This window comes from Mustela nigripes, chromosome X (assembly GCF_022355385.1).
Source record: "Mustela nigripes isolate SB6536 chromosome X, MUSNIG.SB6536, whole genome shotgun sequence".
NCBI classification, from domain to species: domain Eukaryota; kingdom Metazoa; phylum Chordata; class Mammalia; order Carnivora; family Mustelidae; genus Mustela; species Mustela nigripes.
The window spans coordinates 63356446-63375768 of record NC_081575.1 but is presented as its reverse complement, the minus strand read 5'-3'; the positions used below and the strand labels follow the sequence as shown (position 1 = coordinate 63375768).

Genomic DNA, 19323 nt, shown 5'->3' with positions numbered 1-19323 from the left:
AGGGGGTAGGAGAAGAATAAATGAAACAAGATGGGATTGGGAGGGAGACAAAGCATAAGTGACTCCATCTCACAAAACAAACTGAAGGTTGCTGGGGGGAGGGGGGTTGGGAGAGGAGGGTGGGATTATGGACATTGGGGAGGGTATGTGCTATGGTGAGTGCTGTGAAGTGTGTAAACTTGGCGATTCACAGACCTGTACCCCTGGCGATAAAAATATGTTTATAAAAAATTAAAAATTAAAAAAAATAGTATAATAGAGGAAGTAGAAGAATGGACCAGTGACCTACAAAGCAGAGTAAAAGAAAGCTATCAAGGTGAACAGAAGGGAGAAAGAAAATAATAAAAAATGAAAGTATACTTAAGGAATTCAGTAACACAGTCAAGCATGGTAACAGGCACATTATAAGGACCCCAGAAAGACATGAGGAAGAAAAAGGGGCAGAAATTTACTTAAAGAAATAATAGATGAAAACTTCCCAAATCTGGGGAGGGAAACATATATCCAGATTCAGAAGGCACAAAGAGGGGCGCCTGGGTCTCAGTGGGTTAAAGCCTCTGCCTTCAGCTCAGGTCATGATCCCAGGGTCCTGGAATCGAGCCACATAGGGCTCTCTGCTCAGCGGGGAGCCTGCTTCCTCCTCTCTCTCTCTCTCTGCCTGCATCTCTGCCTACTTGTGATCTTTCTGTCAAATAAATAAATAAAATCTTAAAAATAAAATTAAAAAAAGAAGGCACAAAGAAACCCCAATAAAAATAACCCCCAAAAAGTCCATACCAAGACATATAATAATTAAAATAGGAAAATGTACTGATAAAGAGGGAATTTTAAAAGCAACAGGAGAAAAGAAAACAGGTACAAGCAAGGGAAAACATACAAGCATATTTTTTTAGAAGAAACTTTGCAGGCCAGAAGAGACTGACATGATATATTCAAAGTAGTGAAGGAAAACAAAACTATAACCATGAATACTCTCTCCAGCAAGACAATCATTCAGAACAGAAAGAAAGAAAAAGAGTTCCCCGGACAAATAAAGGAACTCATCACAACTAAACCAGCTGTACAAGAAATATTAAAGGGGATTCTCTGAGTGGAAAAGTAAGACAGTAATTATGAGTAAGAAAAGTAGGTAGCACTAAAGCAGTACAATTAAGTAAATACCAATAAAAATCAGTTAAAAATTTACGAACTACAAGGAAATAAAGTATATATCTAAAACACGGAGGGGAGGGGGTAAAAATTTAGTACATTCAAACTTAAGCAACCATTAACTTAATACAGACTGCTACATACAGAAAAACTTTTATATAAAACTAATGACAACCACAAATCAGAAACAACTAATACAGAAAACAATGAAGAGAAAGGAATCCAAGCATACACTAATAAAGCCAGCAATCACAGAAGAGAGCAAGAGAGGAAAAGAACAGAAAAAAACTACAAAAACAAACATAAAGCAAGTAGCAAAACGGCAATACATGCCTACCAATAATTACTTTGAATGTAATTGGACTAACTGCTCCAATCAAAAAATGGAGTGACTGAATAGATAAGAAAGCAAGACCTACCTGTATGATACCAATAAGAAACTCACTTCTGACATAAAGACATAAAGTAAAGGGATGGAAAAATATTTAGCATGCAAATAGATGTAAAAAGAAAGCCAGGTAGCAATACACGTAATGGAAAAACCAAACTTTTAAAAGACTCTAACAAGAGACAAGAAAGAATAATATATAATCATAAGTAGTACAACCCAGAAAGATAACCATAAACCCATTTATGAACCCAACACTGGAACACCCAAAAATATAAAAGAGCTAATAACAAAAAAAGTAATCAACGGTAACATAGTAACAGCAGAGGACTTTAACTCCCCACTTACATCATTCAAATTGAAATCAACATGAAAACAGTAGCTTTGAAGGGCATACTGGACCAGAGCGATCTAACATATAGTCAGAACATTCCATTCTAAAAGAGAACATAATCCTTTGCATGTGCACATGGAACATTCTCCAGACTAGATCACATGTTAGGCCACAAAACAAATTTTAACAAATTCAAAAAGATCAAAGTTATACCATCCACCTTTTCCAACCACGATGCTATGAAACTAGAAATCAACCACAAGAAAAAACCTGGAAGAATACAAATATACAGAGGTTAAATACACACTACTAAACAATGAATGTGTCAACCAAGATATCAAAGAGGAAATCAAAAAAAATGAAAATGAAACCATAATGCTCCAAAATTTTTGGCATGCAGCAGAAGCTATTCTAAGAGAGAACTCTGTAACAATACAAGCCTACCTTAAGAAGAAAAAACTCAAATAAACAACATAACCTTACACCTAAGGAAACTACAAAAAGAACAAATGAAACCCAAAACCTGTGGGAGGAAGAAATATTAAAGTTCAGAGCATAAACAAAATTCAAACTCAAAAAAAAAAAATCAATGGATCAATGAAACCAGAAGCTGGTTCTTTGAAAAGACCAACAAAACTGTTAAACTGCTATCCAGACACATCAAAAAAATAAGACAGGACCCATACAAAATAAAAAATGAAAGAGGAGAAATAATAATGGACACCACAGAAATAAAAAGGACTGTAAGAGAATATTATGAAAAATTATATGCTAACAAATTGAACAAAATAGAAGAAATGGATAAATTTCTTGAAATATAACCTCCCAAAACTTCTTCGCAAAGAAATTTAACATTTGAACAGACTGAAAACAGTGAAACTGAATTATTAATCAAAAAACTCCCATAAAACAGAAGTCCAGAACCACATGCCTTCACAGGTGAATTCTACTAAATATTTTAAGAAGTTAATACCCAATTCTTCTCAAATAATTCAAAAAATGGAAGACAAATGAAAGCTTCCAAATTTACTCTACAAGGTCAGCATTACCCTGATACAAAAGCCAGATAAAGATATTCCTAAAAAAGAGAAATATAAGTCATATCTCTGAAGAACACAGATGCAAAAATCCTCCACAAAATATTAGCAAACAGGGGGGCACCTGGGTGGCTCAGTGGGTTAAAGCCTCTGCCTTCAGCTCAGGTCATGATCCCAGGGTCCTGGGATCCAGCCCCGCATCTGGCTGTAAGCTCAGCGGGGAGCCTGCCTTCCCCTCCTCTCTGCCTGCCTCTCTGCCTACTTATGATCTCTGTCAAATGAATGAATGAATGAATGAATGAATGAATAAATAAATAAGTATTTTTTTAAAAATGTTAGCAAACAGAATCCAACAATACACTGAAAAAATCACTCACACAATCAGGTAGGATTTATTCCTGGGCTGCAAAGGTGATTTAATATTTGCAAATCAACCAATGTGATACCTCATGTCAATAAGAGAAAGGCTAAGAAACATGTGTTCATTTCAATAGATGCAAAAAAGCATCTGACAAAGTATAAAATCCATTCATGATCAAAACTCTCAACAGGGGCACCTGGGTGGCTCAGTGGGTTAAAGCCTCTGCCTTCGGCTCAGGTCATGATCCCAGGGTCCTGGGATCGAGCCCCGCATCGGGCTGTCTGCTCCGCGGAGAGCCTGCTTCCTCCTCTCTCTCTCTTTCTGCCTGCCTCTCTGCCTACTTGTGATCTCTGTCTGTCAAATAAATAAATAAAATCTTAAAAAAAAAAAACTCTCAACAAAGTAGGTTTAGAAGGAACATACCACAACACAATAATGGCCATATGTAAAAAACTCACAGCTAACATCATACTCCACATTCACAATGGAGTTCACTGAGACCTTTTCCCCTAACATCGTAAGTAAGACAAAGATGTCCACTCAAACCACTTTTATTCAACATAGTACTGGCAGTCCTAACCACAGGCATCAAAAAACAAATAAAAAGTATCCAAACTGGTAAGGAAGAACTAAAACCTTCATTACTTGTGGATGACATGAAACCGTAAATAGAAAACCACCAAAAAACTACTAGAATTTATGGATGAATTCAGTAAGGTCACGTGATACAAATCAATGTACAGAAAACCACTGCATTTCTACACACTAATAATGATATACAAATGTCATTAATAATGAATTACAAATTAAGAAACTGTCCCATTGACAACTGCACCAAAAATAACAAAATACCTAGGAATAAAATTAACCAAGGAGGTGAAAGAACTATACTTTGAAAACAATAAAACACTAATGAAAGAAACTGAAGTTGATACAAACAAATGGAGAGATTTTCATGCTCATGGACTTGGAGAACACTGTTAAAACATCCCTACTTCTCAAAGCAATCCACAGATTTAATGCAATCCTTATCAAAATATCAGCACCATTTTTCACAGAACTGGAAGAAATAATCTTAACATTTGTATGGAACCACAAAAAGCCAAAGCAATCTCAAAAAAGAAGAGCAAAACTTAGAAGTATCACAATCCCAGATTTCAAGATATACTATAAAGCTGTAGTAATCAAAACAGTATAGTACTGGCACAATAACAGACACACAGATCAACAGAACAAGATAGAAAGCCCAGAATTAAATTCAACACTATATGGTCAATTAATTTTCAACAAAATTTATTTTTTCAACAGAAGCAAGAATATGCAATAGAAAAAAGTCTCTTCAACAAATGGTGTTCAGAAAACTGGACAGTGACATGCAAAAGAATGAAATGGGACCACTTTCTTATACCATAGACAAAAATAAATTCAAAATGGATTAAAGACCTAAATGTGAAACCTGAAACCATAAAAACCCTAGGAGAGAGCATAGGCAGTAATTTCTCTGACATTGACCTTATCAGCATTTTTTCTAGATATGTCTTCTGAAGGCAAGGGAAACAAAAGCAAAATTAAACCACTGGGACCACATCAAAATAAACTGCTTCTGCACAGCAAAGGAAACAATCAACAAAACTAAAAGACAACCTAGAGAGTGGGAGAAGATACCTGCAAACAATATAGTCAATAAAGGACTAGTATCCAAAATATATAAAGAATTTATACAACTCAACACCAAAAAACTTCACAAATAATCCAATTAAAAATGGGCAAAAGAGGGCGCCTGGGTGGCTCAGTGGGTTAAGCTGCTGCCTTTGGCTCAGGTCATGATCTCAGGGTCCTGGGATCGAGTCCCGCATCGGGCTCTCTGCTCAGCAGGGAGCCTGTTTCCTCCTCTCTCTCTCTGCCTGCCTCTCTGCCTACTTGTGATCTCTCTCTGTCAAATAAATAAATAAAATCCTTAAAAAAAATGGGCAAAAGACATCAACAGATGTTCTTCCAAAGAAGACCTAAGGCTGACCAACAGACACATGAAAAGATGTTCAAAATCACTCATCTTCAGCAAAATGCAAATCAAAACCAGAATGAGATATCACCTGACACCTATCAGAATGGCTCAAATCAAAGACACACGAAATAAAAAGTTTTCTGGTGAGGACAGAGAAAAGGAAATCTGTTGGTGGGAATGCAAACTGGTGCAGTTACTGTGGAACAAAGTATGAACATTCCTAAAAAATGTTAAAACAAAATTACTATATGAGCCAGTAATTCCACTAGTATTTACCCAAAGAAGAGAAAAAGAACACTAATTCATGAAGATATAAACACACCTATAGAGTTTATTGAAGCATTATTTACAATAGCCAAATTATAGAAGCAACTCAAATGTCCAATGATAGATGGATAAAGATGTGGTATATAACTCTACAATGGAATATTACTTAGCCATAAAAAAAGAAAGAAATCTGGGACGCCTGGGTGGCTCAGTTGGTTAAGCGGCTGCCTTTGGCTCAGGTCATGATCCCAGCATCCTGGGATCGAGTCCCACATCGGGCTCCTTGCTCAGCAGGGAGCCTGCTTCTCCCTCTGCCTCTGCTTGCCGTTCTGTCTGCCTGTGATCACTCTCTCTCCCTCTCTCTCCCTGATAAATAAATAAATAAATAAATAAATCTTTAAAAAAAAGAAAGAAAGAAATCTTACTGTCTGCAATAACATGGATGAATCATGAGTATAATGCTAAATAAGTCAAAGAAAGACAAATACCTAATGTTTCATTCATATGTAGAATTTAAGAAACAAAACAAATGAACAAAGAAAAAAGACAAACACAAAATAACAGACTCTTAACTACAGAGAACAAACGGATGGTTACCAAAAGGGAAGGAGGTGATGGGTGAAATTGGGGAAGGGGATTAAGAGTACACTTATAACGAGCACAGTAACGTATAGAGTTGCTGAGCCACTATATTGTACACCTGAAACTAATATAACACTGTATATTACACGTACTAGAATTAAAATTTAAAGAAATAAAGTAAATAAATAAATAAGCAAGTAAGCAAGCAGCTGTGAGTTGTAATATAAATAAATAAATTTTTAGAATGAATGAAGGAATAAGTTTAACATGTCCCTAGTTAACTGACAAGGTTTACTAACTTAAATAAAAACACAATGCAAGTGACATATGCACATGTATTATAAACTGATTTTTAAGAACTGCAACAGTAATAAAAATTATTTTTAAAACTCTTTTTTTTTTGGGGGGGGGAGATACACTGACTGTTTGACCCATATCCTAATTGTCCTAGTTCTCTATCTCCTCAGGGTAAGGTAATTCATCTACTTTTTGGATTTTCCTTTTATTTTGTTACTGTTATAGACAGAAACATCTGTTCACGTGATTAGAAAAAAATGACAAGGAGCAGCAGTAGGTTTAATGATGTAAATTTAAAATTTTCAGGGGCACCTGGGTGGCTCAGTGGGTTAAAGCCTCTGCCTTCAGCTCGGGTTGTGATCCCAGGGTCCTGATCAGGCTCTCTGATCAGCGGGGAGCCTGCTTCCTCCTCTCTCTGCCTGCCTCTCTGCCTACTTGTGATCTCTGTCTGTCAAATAAATAAATAAAATTTAAAAAAATAAATTTTCAGAGAATTTTACCAGACACAAAGTTAGTCTGTCCAATTTAAAAAGTCATATATATGCAGGTGTGCCTGGCTGGTTCAGTTGTAAAACCATGATCTTGATCTCAGGGTTGTGAGCTCTAGCCCCACACTAGGTACAGAAGTTACAGAAAGCCATATGCATGGCAAGGCAGTTAAAACTTCCACACACTGTTATACCAGCACAAAGCACACATCTCCATTACATAAATATATACCTACTAAACTACCAGCACACATCTGATTTTCCATCATAAACTATTTATTACTCCAGAAAAAGCACTAAACATTGGTAAAGAAATTCTGTCAGGTACCCAACCAACCTGGTATATCTGACACAGAATACTAAAAATATTTGGAATACCTTCCAATGATGGAGTAAAAATAAATGAAGGCTTTCTAGTACATCTTTAAAGAATTTTAAAGAGCCTTTTCCTATGCAGTATCCTTGCATATGACTGGCTTCAGGGAAAATTAAACCATGTAGTTATTCAAGACAGTAAAAGCATAAATTATGAATTAATTTATTTTTGCATACCTGATGATTGGCAAAATCCAGTATGTGAAGACAGCACTAAATTTTCAGTCACAGGCTTAATTTTCTGCTCATCACTGCTCCCCTCACCTACAGAATTCTGATCATCATCTCCTATATCAGAAGAAGATGATGATGTAATGTCAGCTTGCTTCCTTTTAGTGCTTGTTCTTAAGGAGTTTCTCATTTTCTCCTTGATACCGCCTGTCTTCTTTTTTGCTGAAGTTCTCTGTTTCTTCAGCTTTTTATTGTCTTCAGAACTTTCCTCAGCATCCGAAGACGATGAGCCACTATGTACTTCCTTGGTATTTCTCTTTGAATTTAAATTTCTTCTTTCCCTCAGTTCTATTCTTTTCAGTCTCTTATCAGAAGAATCACAACCATCTTCTTTCATGGAATATTTCTCAGTATCAGATGACGAACAATCTTGTCTCTTCCTCAAACTCTTTTCAGGCAAGTTGCATCTTTTCTTCACTCTACTGGATGCCCCGTTCTTACTCCTTTTGTCTTCTGAAGAATCACAACTATCTCTTTTTCCCTGTAATTTCTCAGTATGATCAGATATTTCACCCTTCTTTTTAGAAGTTTTATCTTTTATTTTCTTACTTTTCTTGTCCCTGTAAGTTGTGTCATTCTTATTTTGTTTTATGCCTTTAGGAAAATGAGAAATTTCTTCTCCCTCAGGTAACTTCTCAGTGCTATCAGATGATGATTCATACTGTTGTTCGATCTTAATTACATTTTTCTTCAAGTCTATAGTTTTCTTTTCTTTTACTCCAATTCCCTTTTTGCTCTGCTTTTTGTCATCTTCAGAGGACTCATCACTCTGCTCTTTCTTTGGGAAATTCTCAGCAATGTCAGATATGCCAGCCTGTACTTTCTTACACGATTTGGTTTTCAAATGCTTACTCTTTTCTTTAGTTTCAGCAAACTTTTTGTCTTCTGGAGAATTAAAACTCTCCTCTTTCCCTGAAGGCAGCTTATCAGCACCATCAGAAGAAACACCTAACTGTTGCTTCTTAGAAATTCGATCTCTTAAGTCCATGTTGGTCCCGTCTTTATCGACTGTGCCTTCTGCTGGAGTGAAATTCTCTCTCCCATGTTTCCTTTCAGCATCATCAGATGATCCTTCTTGTGTGGTCTTCAAATTTTTCTGCCCTTGATTATCCATTCCTTTTTTTCTGTGTTTTTCATCTTCAGAAGAATCATAATCTTCTTTATTTGGAACTCTTTTTTTGGTTGTTTTGGCAGCCCCAATTTTACTCATACTCTTTATCTCTTTTTCTAATTCTGAGTCATAATTGGAAGATTCAGACTGGTTTTGTCGTTTCTTTTTAGAAATTATAGACCTCTTAGCTGATTTGCCTTTTTTAATATCATAATCTGAACCAGAAGTAGAACTTTTTCGTTTCCTTTTTCCTTTATCATCTTTCCCTGTTTGAGTCTTTAAATCATACAAAGTCTTCTCATGATTTGTATGAGTTTCATTGATATCAGTATCTGAAGAAGAACTGTGATTCATCCTGGATACCTCTTTGAGGATTGCTAACATTTCATCAGAATCTGAATTCTGATCCACAATCTCCGACTGTTTAGATTTAGCCAATTTATTAGGTTTGGGATTATCTATAGCACTGTCAGAAGAATTCCGCTTATCCTTTTTTCTCATTGGAACTGATAGTTTTTGTTTCTCCTTAACTGTTTCATTACTTTCTTCATCTGAGTTAGATGTTGCAGGATTGGTTTCTGTCTGTCGCCTCAAGGGAGTAGTCTTTACACGTGGAGATCTTCGAAGATCGGATTCTTCTGTAAGTAATGGAACTTCACTTTCAAATAAATGCTCACTATCATTCTTTTCCTGTCCAACTCCACAGTTCTCTGGCTTGGGGTTCAGACCAGAACTTTTACAGCCATCTTTATCTTGTGGTACTTCCTGACAATCAGCACCTTTAATTGGAGAATTAGAAAGGGAAACGGGGGTGAGTTTAACATATAATTCTTTTGTTACTTTAGCAGTAGTTTTTGACTTAATACCTCCTCTGTTGTCTTTTGAAGTAATATTTAATTTTACAGAAGAACTCTCCAGTTCTTGGTCAGTTCCACTATTGCCATCTCCCTGATTATCAGCAGAACTCTGAACTTCCATAGCTGTCTCAAGATTCTCAAAAATGTCTTCTGGAACTGAGGAAGGAACAGAAACAATATCCATGTCTAAATCTTCAGAAGTGTTAGCAGGTTCATACTGAGGTTCTTCTTTTTTATCTGATTTCTTATGTTCACCAGTGGCATTTTTATTTGTTCTTTGTTCCTGTACTGTAATATTCTGATCCATGTGCTCACTATCCACCAGCTTTCTTGCCAGTTTAGCTTCTGATTTTGAAATATCTCTTTTTTCTAAAGCACAGGGTTTTTCTCCTTTTCGTACTTTTGTTTCAGACTTAGCATCTATGACCTTATGCTCTTTGGTATTTTTCTCTTTGTTTCCAGCATCCAAAGCTCGAATCTCTGAATTCAACTCTTCTTCTAATGCAAGATGAGCTTTCTTGATATCAGCTAACACAGATTTAAAAGCCTTAAGCTGGCGTAACTTTATAGCAGAACTGGTTTCTGAATTATCTGCTGCCTGCTTCAAAAACTTAACGTAACTGGAGTTCATGTTAGATGTGGTCTCAATCAGTTTTTTTGCCTTCTTAATCATCTCTTTGGGCACAATTAGTGCTGAATAAGAGTAGGTTACTGAACCAGAACATGAATCATCTAATTTCTTTTCTTCTCCATTACAATTGGAACTATTTTTCTTTGGAGAAAATCTGGGTGTGTGGTCATATACTTTATTACTCTTTTCATTGTCAACTTTTATCTTCTTCTTATTTTGTTGCAACAACTGTTCTAAATTTTCAAATACGCTATTACATGCAGTGACCAAGTCCAACAAAGGTTCTGGGTGACAAATGTAGCAATACCACTGGTTGTTTTCATCCATTATTGCAGAGAGTTCCTTTCGACCAAGGTTGCGCAGAATGCATTTCTTGCAGAAGGCATTATGGCAAAAGTCACAGCAAATCAAGTTTCCACCTTCTGCACACCACCTGAAATTATTAAAAGATGAAAATATTACTCCAAAGTGAAACTCACTCTAAATTTTTTTCATTATTAAAGCAATTTAAATTTTCCTGCCAGGAATTCTAATAGTTATTTGGGTCATCTGCTTATTCTTTACTGGAAACTTAAACATAAACCTAAGGTTTTGTAGAAAAGAATAACCTTCCTTTAAAGACATCAATGATGATACAACAAAAAAATGGATCTAGTAACATGCTATGTAAGAATTTCCCCCAAAAAAGTAGACAATACTGAATTTATGTTCATCTTGATTTATTACCTACCTACATTGCTCATCCATTCCATCAGAGTCACGGCTAATATCATCACTCATGTAATATTTAAAGCAATTCTATTAAAAGAAAAGGGGAAGGGGAAATTTTATATTCAAAATGCATAATATTCATAAAGGACAAAAACTTTATTTTCAAGTCATTAAAAAAAGCCGAGGGAAAGTGTGTGTATTTGTGTGAGAAAACCAAAGCAAAACACTCACTACCCCATACTAGTACTTTCCTGACACAGAAATACCTCAATAAATTAATTCCTTGAAATAGATTTCCATATCATCAAGTACCACCTACTTTATATAATGTTTGTAAAAGATTTCGGCAAATCAGGATTCTAATTTTATACGATGAACTACTAAACCTCTACATAAAGATGTATCAGATGCTGCTACTTCAGGTATTTAGTAACCTTCACATATAAACACCTGCTTTGTGTACGGCTAAGCAAAACTATCCTACATTTAGTTTCATTCTCTTTAAATCTCAAAACATTATACACAACTGGAAGTAGTACACCCAATTTTAGAGAAAAGGCTAATACGTAAGTAAATCTCAAGTCATACAATTAGGTTACAGGCAAAGCTGGTACTCAAATTCAAGTCTGACTGACTTTAAATTTATTTTCACTAAGCCTGGAGAAAGGGAAGGTTCTCCAGTGATGAAAAGTACCAATTAATAAAATGGGCTAGGCTCAACAGACTAGGCCTTGAAAAAAAAATTATATATTTTAGAAAAGAGAAAGGAAATGCACATTAAAAATCCAACCATATGAAATTCAACTGTCCCATTTTAAAACTAGAAGCGACAACATGTCCCCCTAAATAGGCTTATGGTTGAACTGAATTCAAGCAATGGAGAAACACAAATTGCTAAAAAAAAAAAAAAAAGTAAATTCAGTCTACTTAAGTAGGTCTATATCAAAAACTCATACAATGAAATACTTAGAGGGGGCGCCTGCGAGCAGTAAAGCATATGCCTTCAGCTCAGGTTGTGATCTTGGGGTCCTGGGACAAGCCCCACATCTGGCTCTCTGCTCAGCAGGGAGTCTGCACTCTCTCTCTCTCTCTCTCTCTTTTTCTCCTTCTTTCTCTGATCCTCTGCCCCACTTGTGCTCTCTCACTCTCAAATAAATAAATAAAATCTTGAAGAAAAAAAAAAAGACCTAGAACTGGATCTCTGAGGAAAATCTGGTCTGCTCCTGCATTTCAAGGAAGCATTTTGTTGGAAAACAAACTAACCCAGAATTAATCTTAGCAGTAATGAGTAAGGGAAATCATAACTTTGATATTATAGATATTTAAAATTAACTCCACAGTATCACTAATAAAAGAGTATACACAGACTGTTAAAACTATCTACAACACATATGAAGCATTTTTAATTCTATCATCACCAACTTATGTCAAAACCCTGCCCCACATGGAGAGTTGAGATTTGGGTAACCAGAATACATGAGAGGGAAGGTTATAAAACATACATCTGCACACACGTATACTCTTTAGATTTGCCAACACACCATGCTCTGCTTCACTTACCAGCCTTTGAATACCATGTTGCCTCTGCTTAGAATACGCTGAGCCAATCCCACTCCACCAGGCTAATCTATTTACAGCTCAGATATCAGCTTATAGCATCTCCATTATAAAGCCCCCCAACCCAACTCCAGATTACACAGGATTCCTATATGTTCCCACATTACACAGTACTTCCCCGATCATGGCACTTACTGGGCTTTTTGTAATGTCTGTTCTCCCCATTACCACATAAGCCCTCCAAAGACAGAGACCAGGCCCATACTATTCATCACTATGCACCAGAAGTCTGACACTGTAAACCAAATATCTAATACACAGCAAACGTTCAAATATTTGTGGAATGAATTATAAATAGATCATTACATACCTTACAAATAAGTACTTGCAGTGAAGGATGTCTGTAAATGGAATCTTTTTGAAAATGATTGACCTGTTGTCCACAAGCTGTGCAGCTCACAATCCCATGAAGCCCATCTTCTAGGAGAAAGGAGTGACCATTATTCAGACATATACACACACACACACACACACACACACACACACACACATAAAAAAAGATATTTACTTTAGTCAGCATTTTGCAATTTTCATATTGGAAATTAAATACTTCATAATCCTTAGAAAAGTGACATTTTGGACACGAAAGGCTAATAATTTTACGGACTTACTAAAAACATGACAACCTTGGAAAATTCCAGAACTACAAATCCTAATCTGTTTCCTTTTACAGATGCAAACCCTATTTCTCAAAATGATAAAACATGAAGAGACTCCATAAGAGAAGTTCTAAAAATATGGGTCAAGAACTCTTTTTCATTTTACTATTGCTTTGCAAATAAATTAATTATCAGTTCTTAAAGAATGCGGAAGCAAGTGACGTATGTGGAACAGTCTTTTGTATCCTTATACTTAAAAATTAGGTATCCTCAAGATGAAAACGTCTACACAGACTCTTCCAATATAGTACATGAAAACCTGCGAATTTTAAATTACCAATTTCTTACCTTAGATTTATTTCAATACTATCTATAATTCCCATTAACCTCTCTATCTCACTATCCACTACATATCAGCACTGTCTACTATTTCCAATTAAGGACAAATAAGACTTGCAGGTGTATCTATCGATGTTGACAGCAAAACCTGAGAATGACTTGGAGGAGGGGGAAAGCAGAGCCCCATTCCACAGTGTCTGCAGGAAAAGAGACTAAAGATAACCCAATGCAACAAAGAGGAAACCTCTCCTGCCTCACTTTCATCCCTAGTTCTGCGTAGGGCAGTGCTTCACAATCTGAGCGGAACATCAGAATCATCTGAAGAAACTTTTTAAAAGCAGAGACAGTCATTCTCATCCCTAAACCACTGAATAAGAATCTCCTAGACTTTTTTCTTCTAGTTTTAACAGATGATTCTGATGTGCAACCAAGATCTTGACAGAAGATGACAGATTACGATTCCAAACCAGCCAATGAAAATGCCTGCATTCACAAATAAAAAGATAATTAAAATAATAACCTATATCCCTAAATAAAAAACAAAACAATACATACATTTCCCACCTCTCAATTTTCTATTTTGTTTTTTTCTTCCTCTTTAGGTCCAAATCACCATGGACCTGAATATCACAAAGATTCTTATTTGCAGAAGTTAAGAAAGTTTAACCAAGTTTTAAGGGTACCATCATACTTTTCCAGACAATATAGAGAATTTGAAGACTCACTATGTAAGTTGCTAATATTTTATTTTTTTTTTTATAAACATTGGCCACAGAAATTAGCTTTATTTTTTTTTTAAGATTTTATTTATTTATCAGAGAGAGAGAGGGAGAGAGAGCGAGCACAGGCAGACAGAATGGCAGGCAGAGGGAGAGGGAGAAGCAGGCTCCCTGCCGAGCAAGGAGCCCGATGTGGGACTCGATCCCAGGACGCTGGGATCATGACCTGAGCCGAAGGCAGCTGCTTAACCAACTGAGCCACCCAGGCGTCCCGAGTTGCTAATATTTTATATCATACTGTCCTATGCTAGTGTTTGACCCTGAGTGCTAAATACAGTGTGCTTCATTTCAAATAATGACTGCATTAAGATATACTAATAAAAGAATATGAATGTTCATCCAATGTTAACATAATAAATATTAAGCATCTTCTATATGCTTTTGTACACATATCACTCAAAAATTAAAACTAAGTGATCCTTTGGAGAATTCTCCCACATGTGCACAAAGAATCACATATATGATATTCATTGCAGCACTAAATAGGAAATTAGAAAACTTCAAAAACAAAAAATTGGAAATAATTTCCATCTGGGAAATGGACAGTGGTTTATTCACATTACAAAATTCTATAAAGCAGTGGAAAATAAAAAACCAGATGTATATTCACTGAGATGGACACACTTCAAAAGCAATAATGAATGTGAAATACTACTTTATATATTTTAAGTGAAAAATAAATGCTTTATGAATAAACATGAACAGGAAAAATACAAAAACATATATGAAGATAATATACACACATGCATACAAACTTCAAAATAATCATCATGGCGGGGACGGGGTGGAAATGGAGGAGTAAGACTGAACCAGTATTTCATTTAAGTGAGATGTAAAGCCAACACTGAATAATGGTGAAATGTTACTTCATGTACTTGTTTCTATATGTAAATGCTTCACATTTTTACTTTTAGCTATAAAATATTATAATATAATCCTTAAGGATTATAATATAATGTGTAAATGGAAGAGAAGCATTTTCATTTCTGAGCTCAACGCATTTTAATAGATTTAAAGAGAACAAAACTCTATAAAACATTAATGATAAAAACTGAAGATGACACAAAGATATGGAGACATTCCATGCTAATGGATTAGAAGAACAAATATTGTTAAAATGTCTAAAATTACTCAAAAAAATCTACATATTTAATGCAATCCCTATCAAAACACCATGGCATAGCACTTTTCACAAAACTAGAAAAAACAATCCTAAAATTTGCATGGAACCACAAAAGACCCCAAAAAGCCAAAGCAACCTTGAAAATGAAAAACAAAGCTAAAGGTATCACAATTTCAGACTTAAATTATTTATAAAGCTGTCAATCAAAACAGTATAGTACTGTCACAAAAACAGACATATAGATCAATAGAACAGAATACAAAACCCAGAAATAAGCCCATAATTATATGGCCAATCTCTGACAAATCAAGAAGACTATCCAGTGGGAAAAAGAGAGTCTCTTCAACAAATGGTGTTGGGAAAACATGATGTGAAAGAATGAAACTGGACCACTTTCTTTCACTATACACAAAAATAAACTCAAAATGGATTAAACACCTAAATGTGAGACCTGAAACTATAAAAATCTTAGAGGAGGGAGACCTGGTTGGCTCCATCAGTGGAGTGTGCAACTCACGATCTCAAGGTTTTAAGTTTAAGTCCCATAGTGGGTGTAGAGATTACTTAAAAAATTTTTTTTTAAATCCTAACTGGGTTTTATACACAACCAATGAATGTACTATATGTTGGCTAACTGATTTTAAATTTTTAAAAATCCTAGAAGAAAGCAAAGGCAGTGATGTCCCTGATATCCACCATCATAACACTTTTCTAGATATGTCTCCTGAGGCAAAGGAAATAAAAGAAAAATTAACTCTTGGGACTACATCAAAATAAAAGGCTTCTGCACAGTGAAGGAAACAATCAACAAAACTAAAAGGTAACCTACAGAATGGAAGAAGATATCTGCAAATGATATCTAAGAAAGGGTTAGTATCCAAAACATATAAAGAATTTATAAATCCCAACACCCCAAAAATGAATAATCCAATTAAAAAATGGGCAGAGGGCACGGATTGCATGGAGCACTGGGTGTGGTGCAAAAATAATGAATACTGTTATGCTGAAAATAAAAAATAAATTAAAAAAAAATAAAGACAATCAAATCTAGAATTTACTATCCAAAAAAAAAAAAAAAAAAATGGGCAGAGAACATGAACAGACATTGCTCCAAAGAAGACACCCAGGCAGCCAACAGACACATGAAAAGATGCTCAACATCAGTCATTATCAGGGAAATGCAAATCATAAATATAATGAGATATCAACCCATACCTGTCAGAATGGCTAAAATCAAAAACACAAGAAAAACAAGTGTTGACAAAGACGTGGAAAAAAAGGAACCCTCTTCACTATTGGTAGGAATGTCAACTGGTGTACCCATTCTGGAAAACAATATGAAGGTTCCTCAAAAAGTTAAAAATGGAACTATCCTACAATCCAGTAATTGAATTACTGGGTATTTACCTCCAAAATACAAAAACACTAATTCAAAGGGACACATACACATATTTAGAGAAGCAGTATTTACAACAGCCGAATTATGTAAGCAGCCAAAGTATCCATTGACAGATGAATGGATAAAGAAGATATGGTATATATACACAATGGAATATTATTCAGCCATTAAAAAAAGAATGAAATCTTTCCATTTTCAATGACATGGCTAGAACTAGAGAGAGTAATGCTAAGGAAAATAAATCTGAGAAAAACAAATACCATATGATTTCACTCATATGTGGAATTTAAGGGAGAAAAAGGAGCACAAGAAAAAAAGAGAGAGAAGCCAAGAAACAGACTCTTAGCTATAGCAAACAAAACTAATGGTTACCAGAGGGAAGGTGGGTATGGGGATGGGTAAAATAGGCAATGGGGATTAAGAAGTACTCCTGTCACAATAAGTACTATGTGATGTATGGAATTGTTGAATCACTATGTTGTACACCTAAAACTAATGTAACACAGTATGCTAAATATACTGGAATTTAAAATAAAAGAAAATTATTGTGCCAGGTAGAAAAATTAGGTGTAAAATATACTTTCTAACAAACTGCAGAAAAGGTTGTCAGTAGGCTATGGTGTTTTGTTTTGTTTTGTTTTTAAAGATTTTATTTATTTGTCAGAGAGAGAGATAGAGAACTTAAGCAGGCAGAGCAGCAGGCAGAGGCAGAGAGAGAAGCAGGCTCCCCACTGAGCAAGGAGTCCAATGCAGGACTCGATCCCAGGACCCTGGGATTATGACCTGAGCCGAAGGCAGTGGCTTAACCAACTGAGCCACACAGCCGTCCCAGCTATGGTGTTTTATAAAAGGGCGCCTGGGTGGCTCAGTGGGCTAAAGCCTCTGCCTTCAGCTTGGGTCATGATCTCAGGTCCTGGGATCAAGCCCCGCATCGGGCTCTCTGCTTGGCGGGGAGCCTGCTTCCTCCTCTCTCTCTGCCTCTCTGCCTGCTTGTGATCTCTCTCTGTCAAATAAATGAATAAAATCTTAAAAAAAAAAAAAGTGGCTCCTAAAATGGTGGATAAAACTATACCTTTAATTTTGTTTCAAAGCAATATAAGATTATACAGAATTTACCTTCTTGACAGTTTCCTAAGCTAGGCTTTAATTATAGAACTTTCCTAGGAAGCTTGAATATTAACTTGCAATTCAGTACCTCAGATCACTGGTTTATTCATACACGTGTACATAAGCAAACAGTTAAATTCCCTGTATAATTTCTGACAGTTTAAAGATACAGAAAATCATTAAGACAAAAATTAACATGAGAGATTTAGGTACTACTATATATAGGTCTATAAACATACATTTCATTAAGCATAATATAAACATTCCTACACAGAACACTCAATAAAATGTTCCAAATGTATCAGCTTAGACCAAACACCAGCAGCATAGTGAAATGGTACTAAGAATGCACTCCCCACTCCCCATTGGTGGGGAGTATGTGTTGTGGGGAGTGCTGTGAAGTGTGTAAACCTGGTGATTCAAAGAACTGTATCCCTGGGGCTAAAAATACATTTTATGTTTATAAAAAATTTTAAAAAAAAAAAGAATGCATTCCCCAACAACTGTGCTTTTTTTCCATTCTCCTTTTGGGCCCTTATACACATTCTAGACACTGAATAAGAGCGCCTCATCAAAGACCCCACTTAGATACTAATTTTGATACAATATAGTACACTTAGTTATCTATTCTCCAGACTCTTGCTACTGATCCCTCCAGTCACCTTCAACTTGCTGATTCTCTTCCTTTTAACAAAACTATTCAGCTTTGGCGAGCTCTGCTGCTGCAATGACCGTTTCCCTACTATGAACTACATTCTCCATAAATTTTCCCTATGCGTGAAAGGAGCAGAACGCCCCCTTGTGGACAACAGACTAAACATTTCTTTGATTTTCTCCAACAACCTACTGAGTTATTTAATCCAAAAATATATATAATACAGATATACTTTACTAATTCCATCAAGATAAGCATATAGCACTGAAATAAAAATCTGCACAAAATTTCACCAATATAAGTACTATGCTATAATTTCACAAGTAACATGATAAATATTAAAGACATGCTTCCATTACACTTCTACTTAGAAATTTAGTGTCATGTTCTATTTTTTAGAGATTTGTTCCTTTTACCGTCATGGATTATGGCTCTGCAAATCTGCCCAAAAAATATACAGGCACTATTTAAAAATCACACACAAATTGGAAACATACCCCACTGTCATAAATTTCCAAATGAATCCTCCTTACACTAACTTTCTACAGATGATTAGTCAACATGGTGTGTGTATAAGTGGGGGTAGACAGACAAAAGAAGAGATAGCTCAGACAACTGGAAGGAAGGTTAATAGCTCTAGCTCCCTTCTCCTTCCTACTCATTTCTACATTATTTTCCTTACATCAGTTGATCTCCAACTTTAATATACAAAAGAACAAAATGGGGCTCATTCTTGATCATCCCCCAAAATTCTAATTTGTTAGTGGAGTTAAGGGACTTGCATTTTTAATAAGCATCCCAAATAATACTAACACATAGGTAACTCTGTGATACAATGTATCATATATATATATATATATATATATATATATATATATATA

General features: G+C 35.5%; 1 protein-coding gene across 4 annotated transcripts in view; it reads right to left on the bottom strand.

The window, feature by feature from the left end:
- ATRX (ATRX chromatin remodeler) overlaps positions 1–19323 on the bottom strand; it is a 301682-nt gene that overhangs the window by 195832 nt on the left and 86527 nt on the right. For 2 of the 4 annotated variants that reach the window (XM_059385663.1, XM_059385665.1), the window contains 3 exons: positions 12752–12861; positions 10844–10911; positions 7461–10546 (listed from right to left, as the gene is read on the bottom strand). In XM_059385663.1, coding sequence (XP_059241646.1) covers positions 7461–10546; positions 10844–10911; positions 12752–12861 — 3264 coding nt within the window. The remainder of the gene's footprint in view (positions 1–7460; positions 10547–10843; positions 10912–12751; positions 12862–19323) is intronic. The other 2 variants (XM_059385664.1, XM_059385666.1) reach the window with 1 other exon arrangement.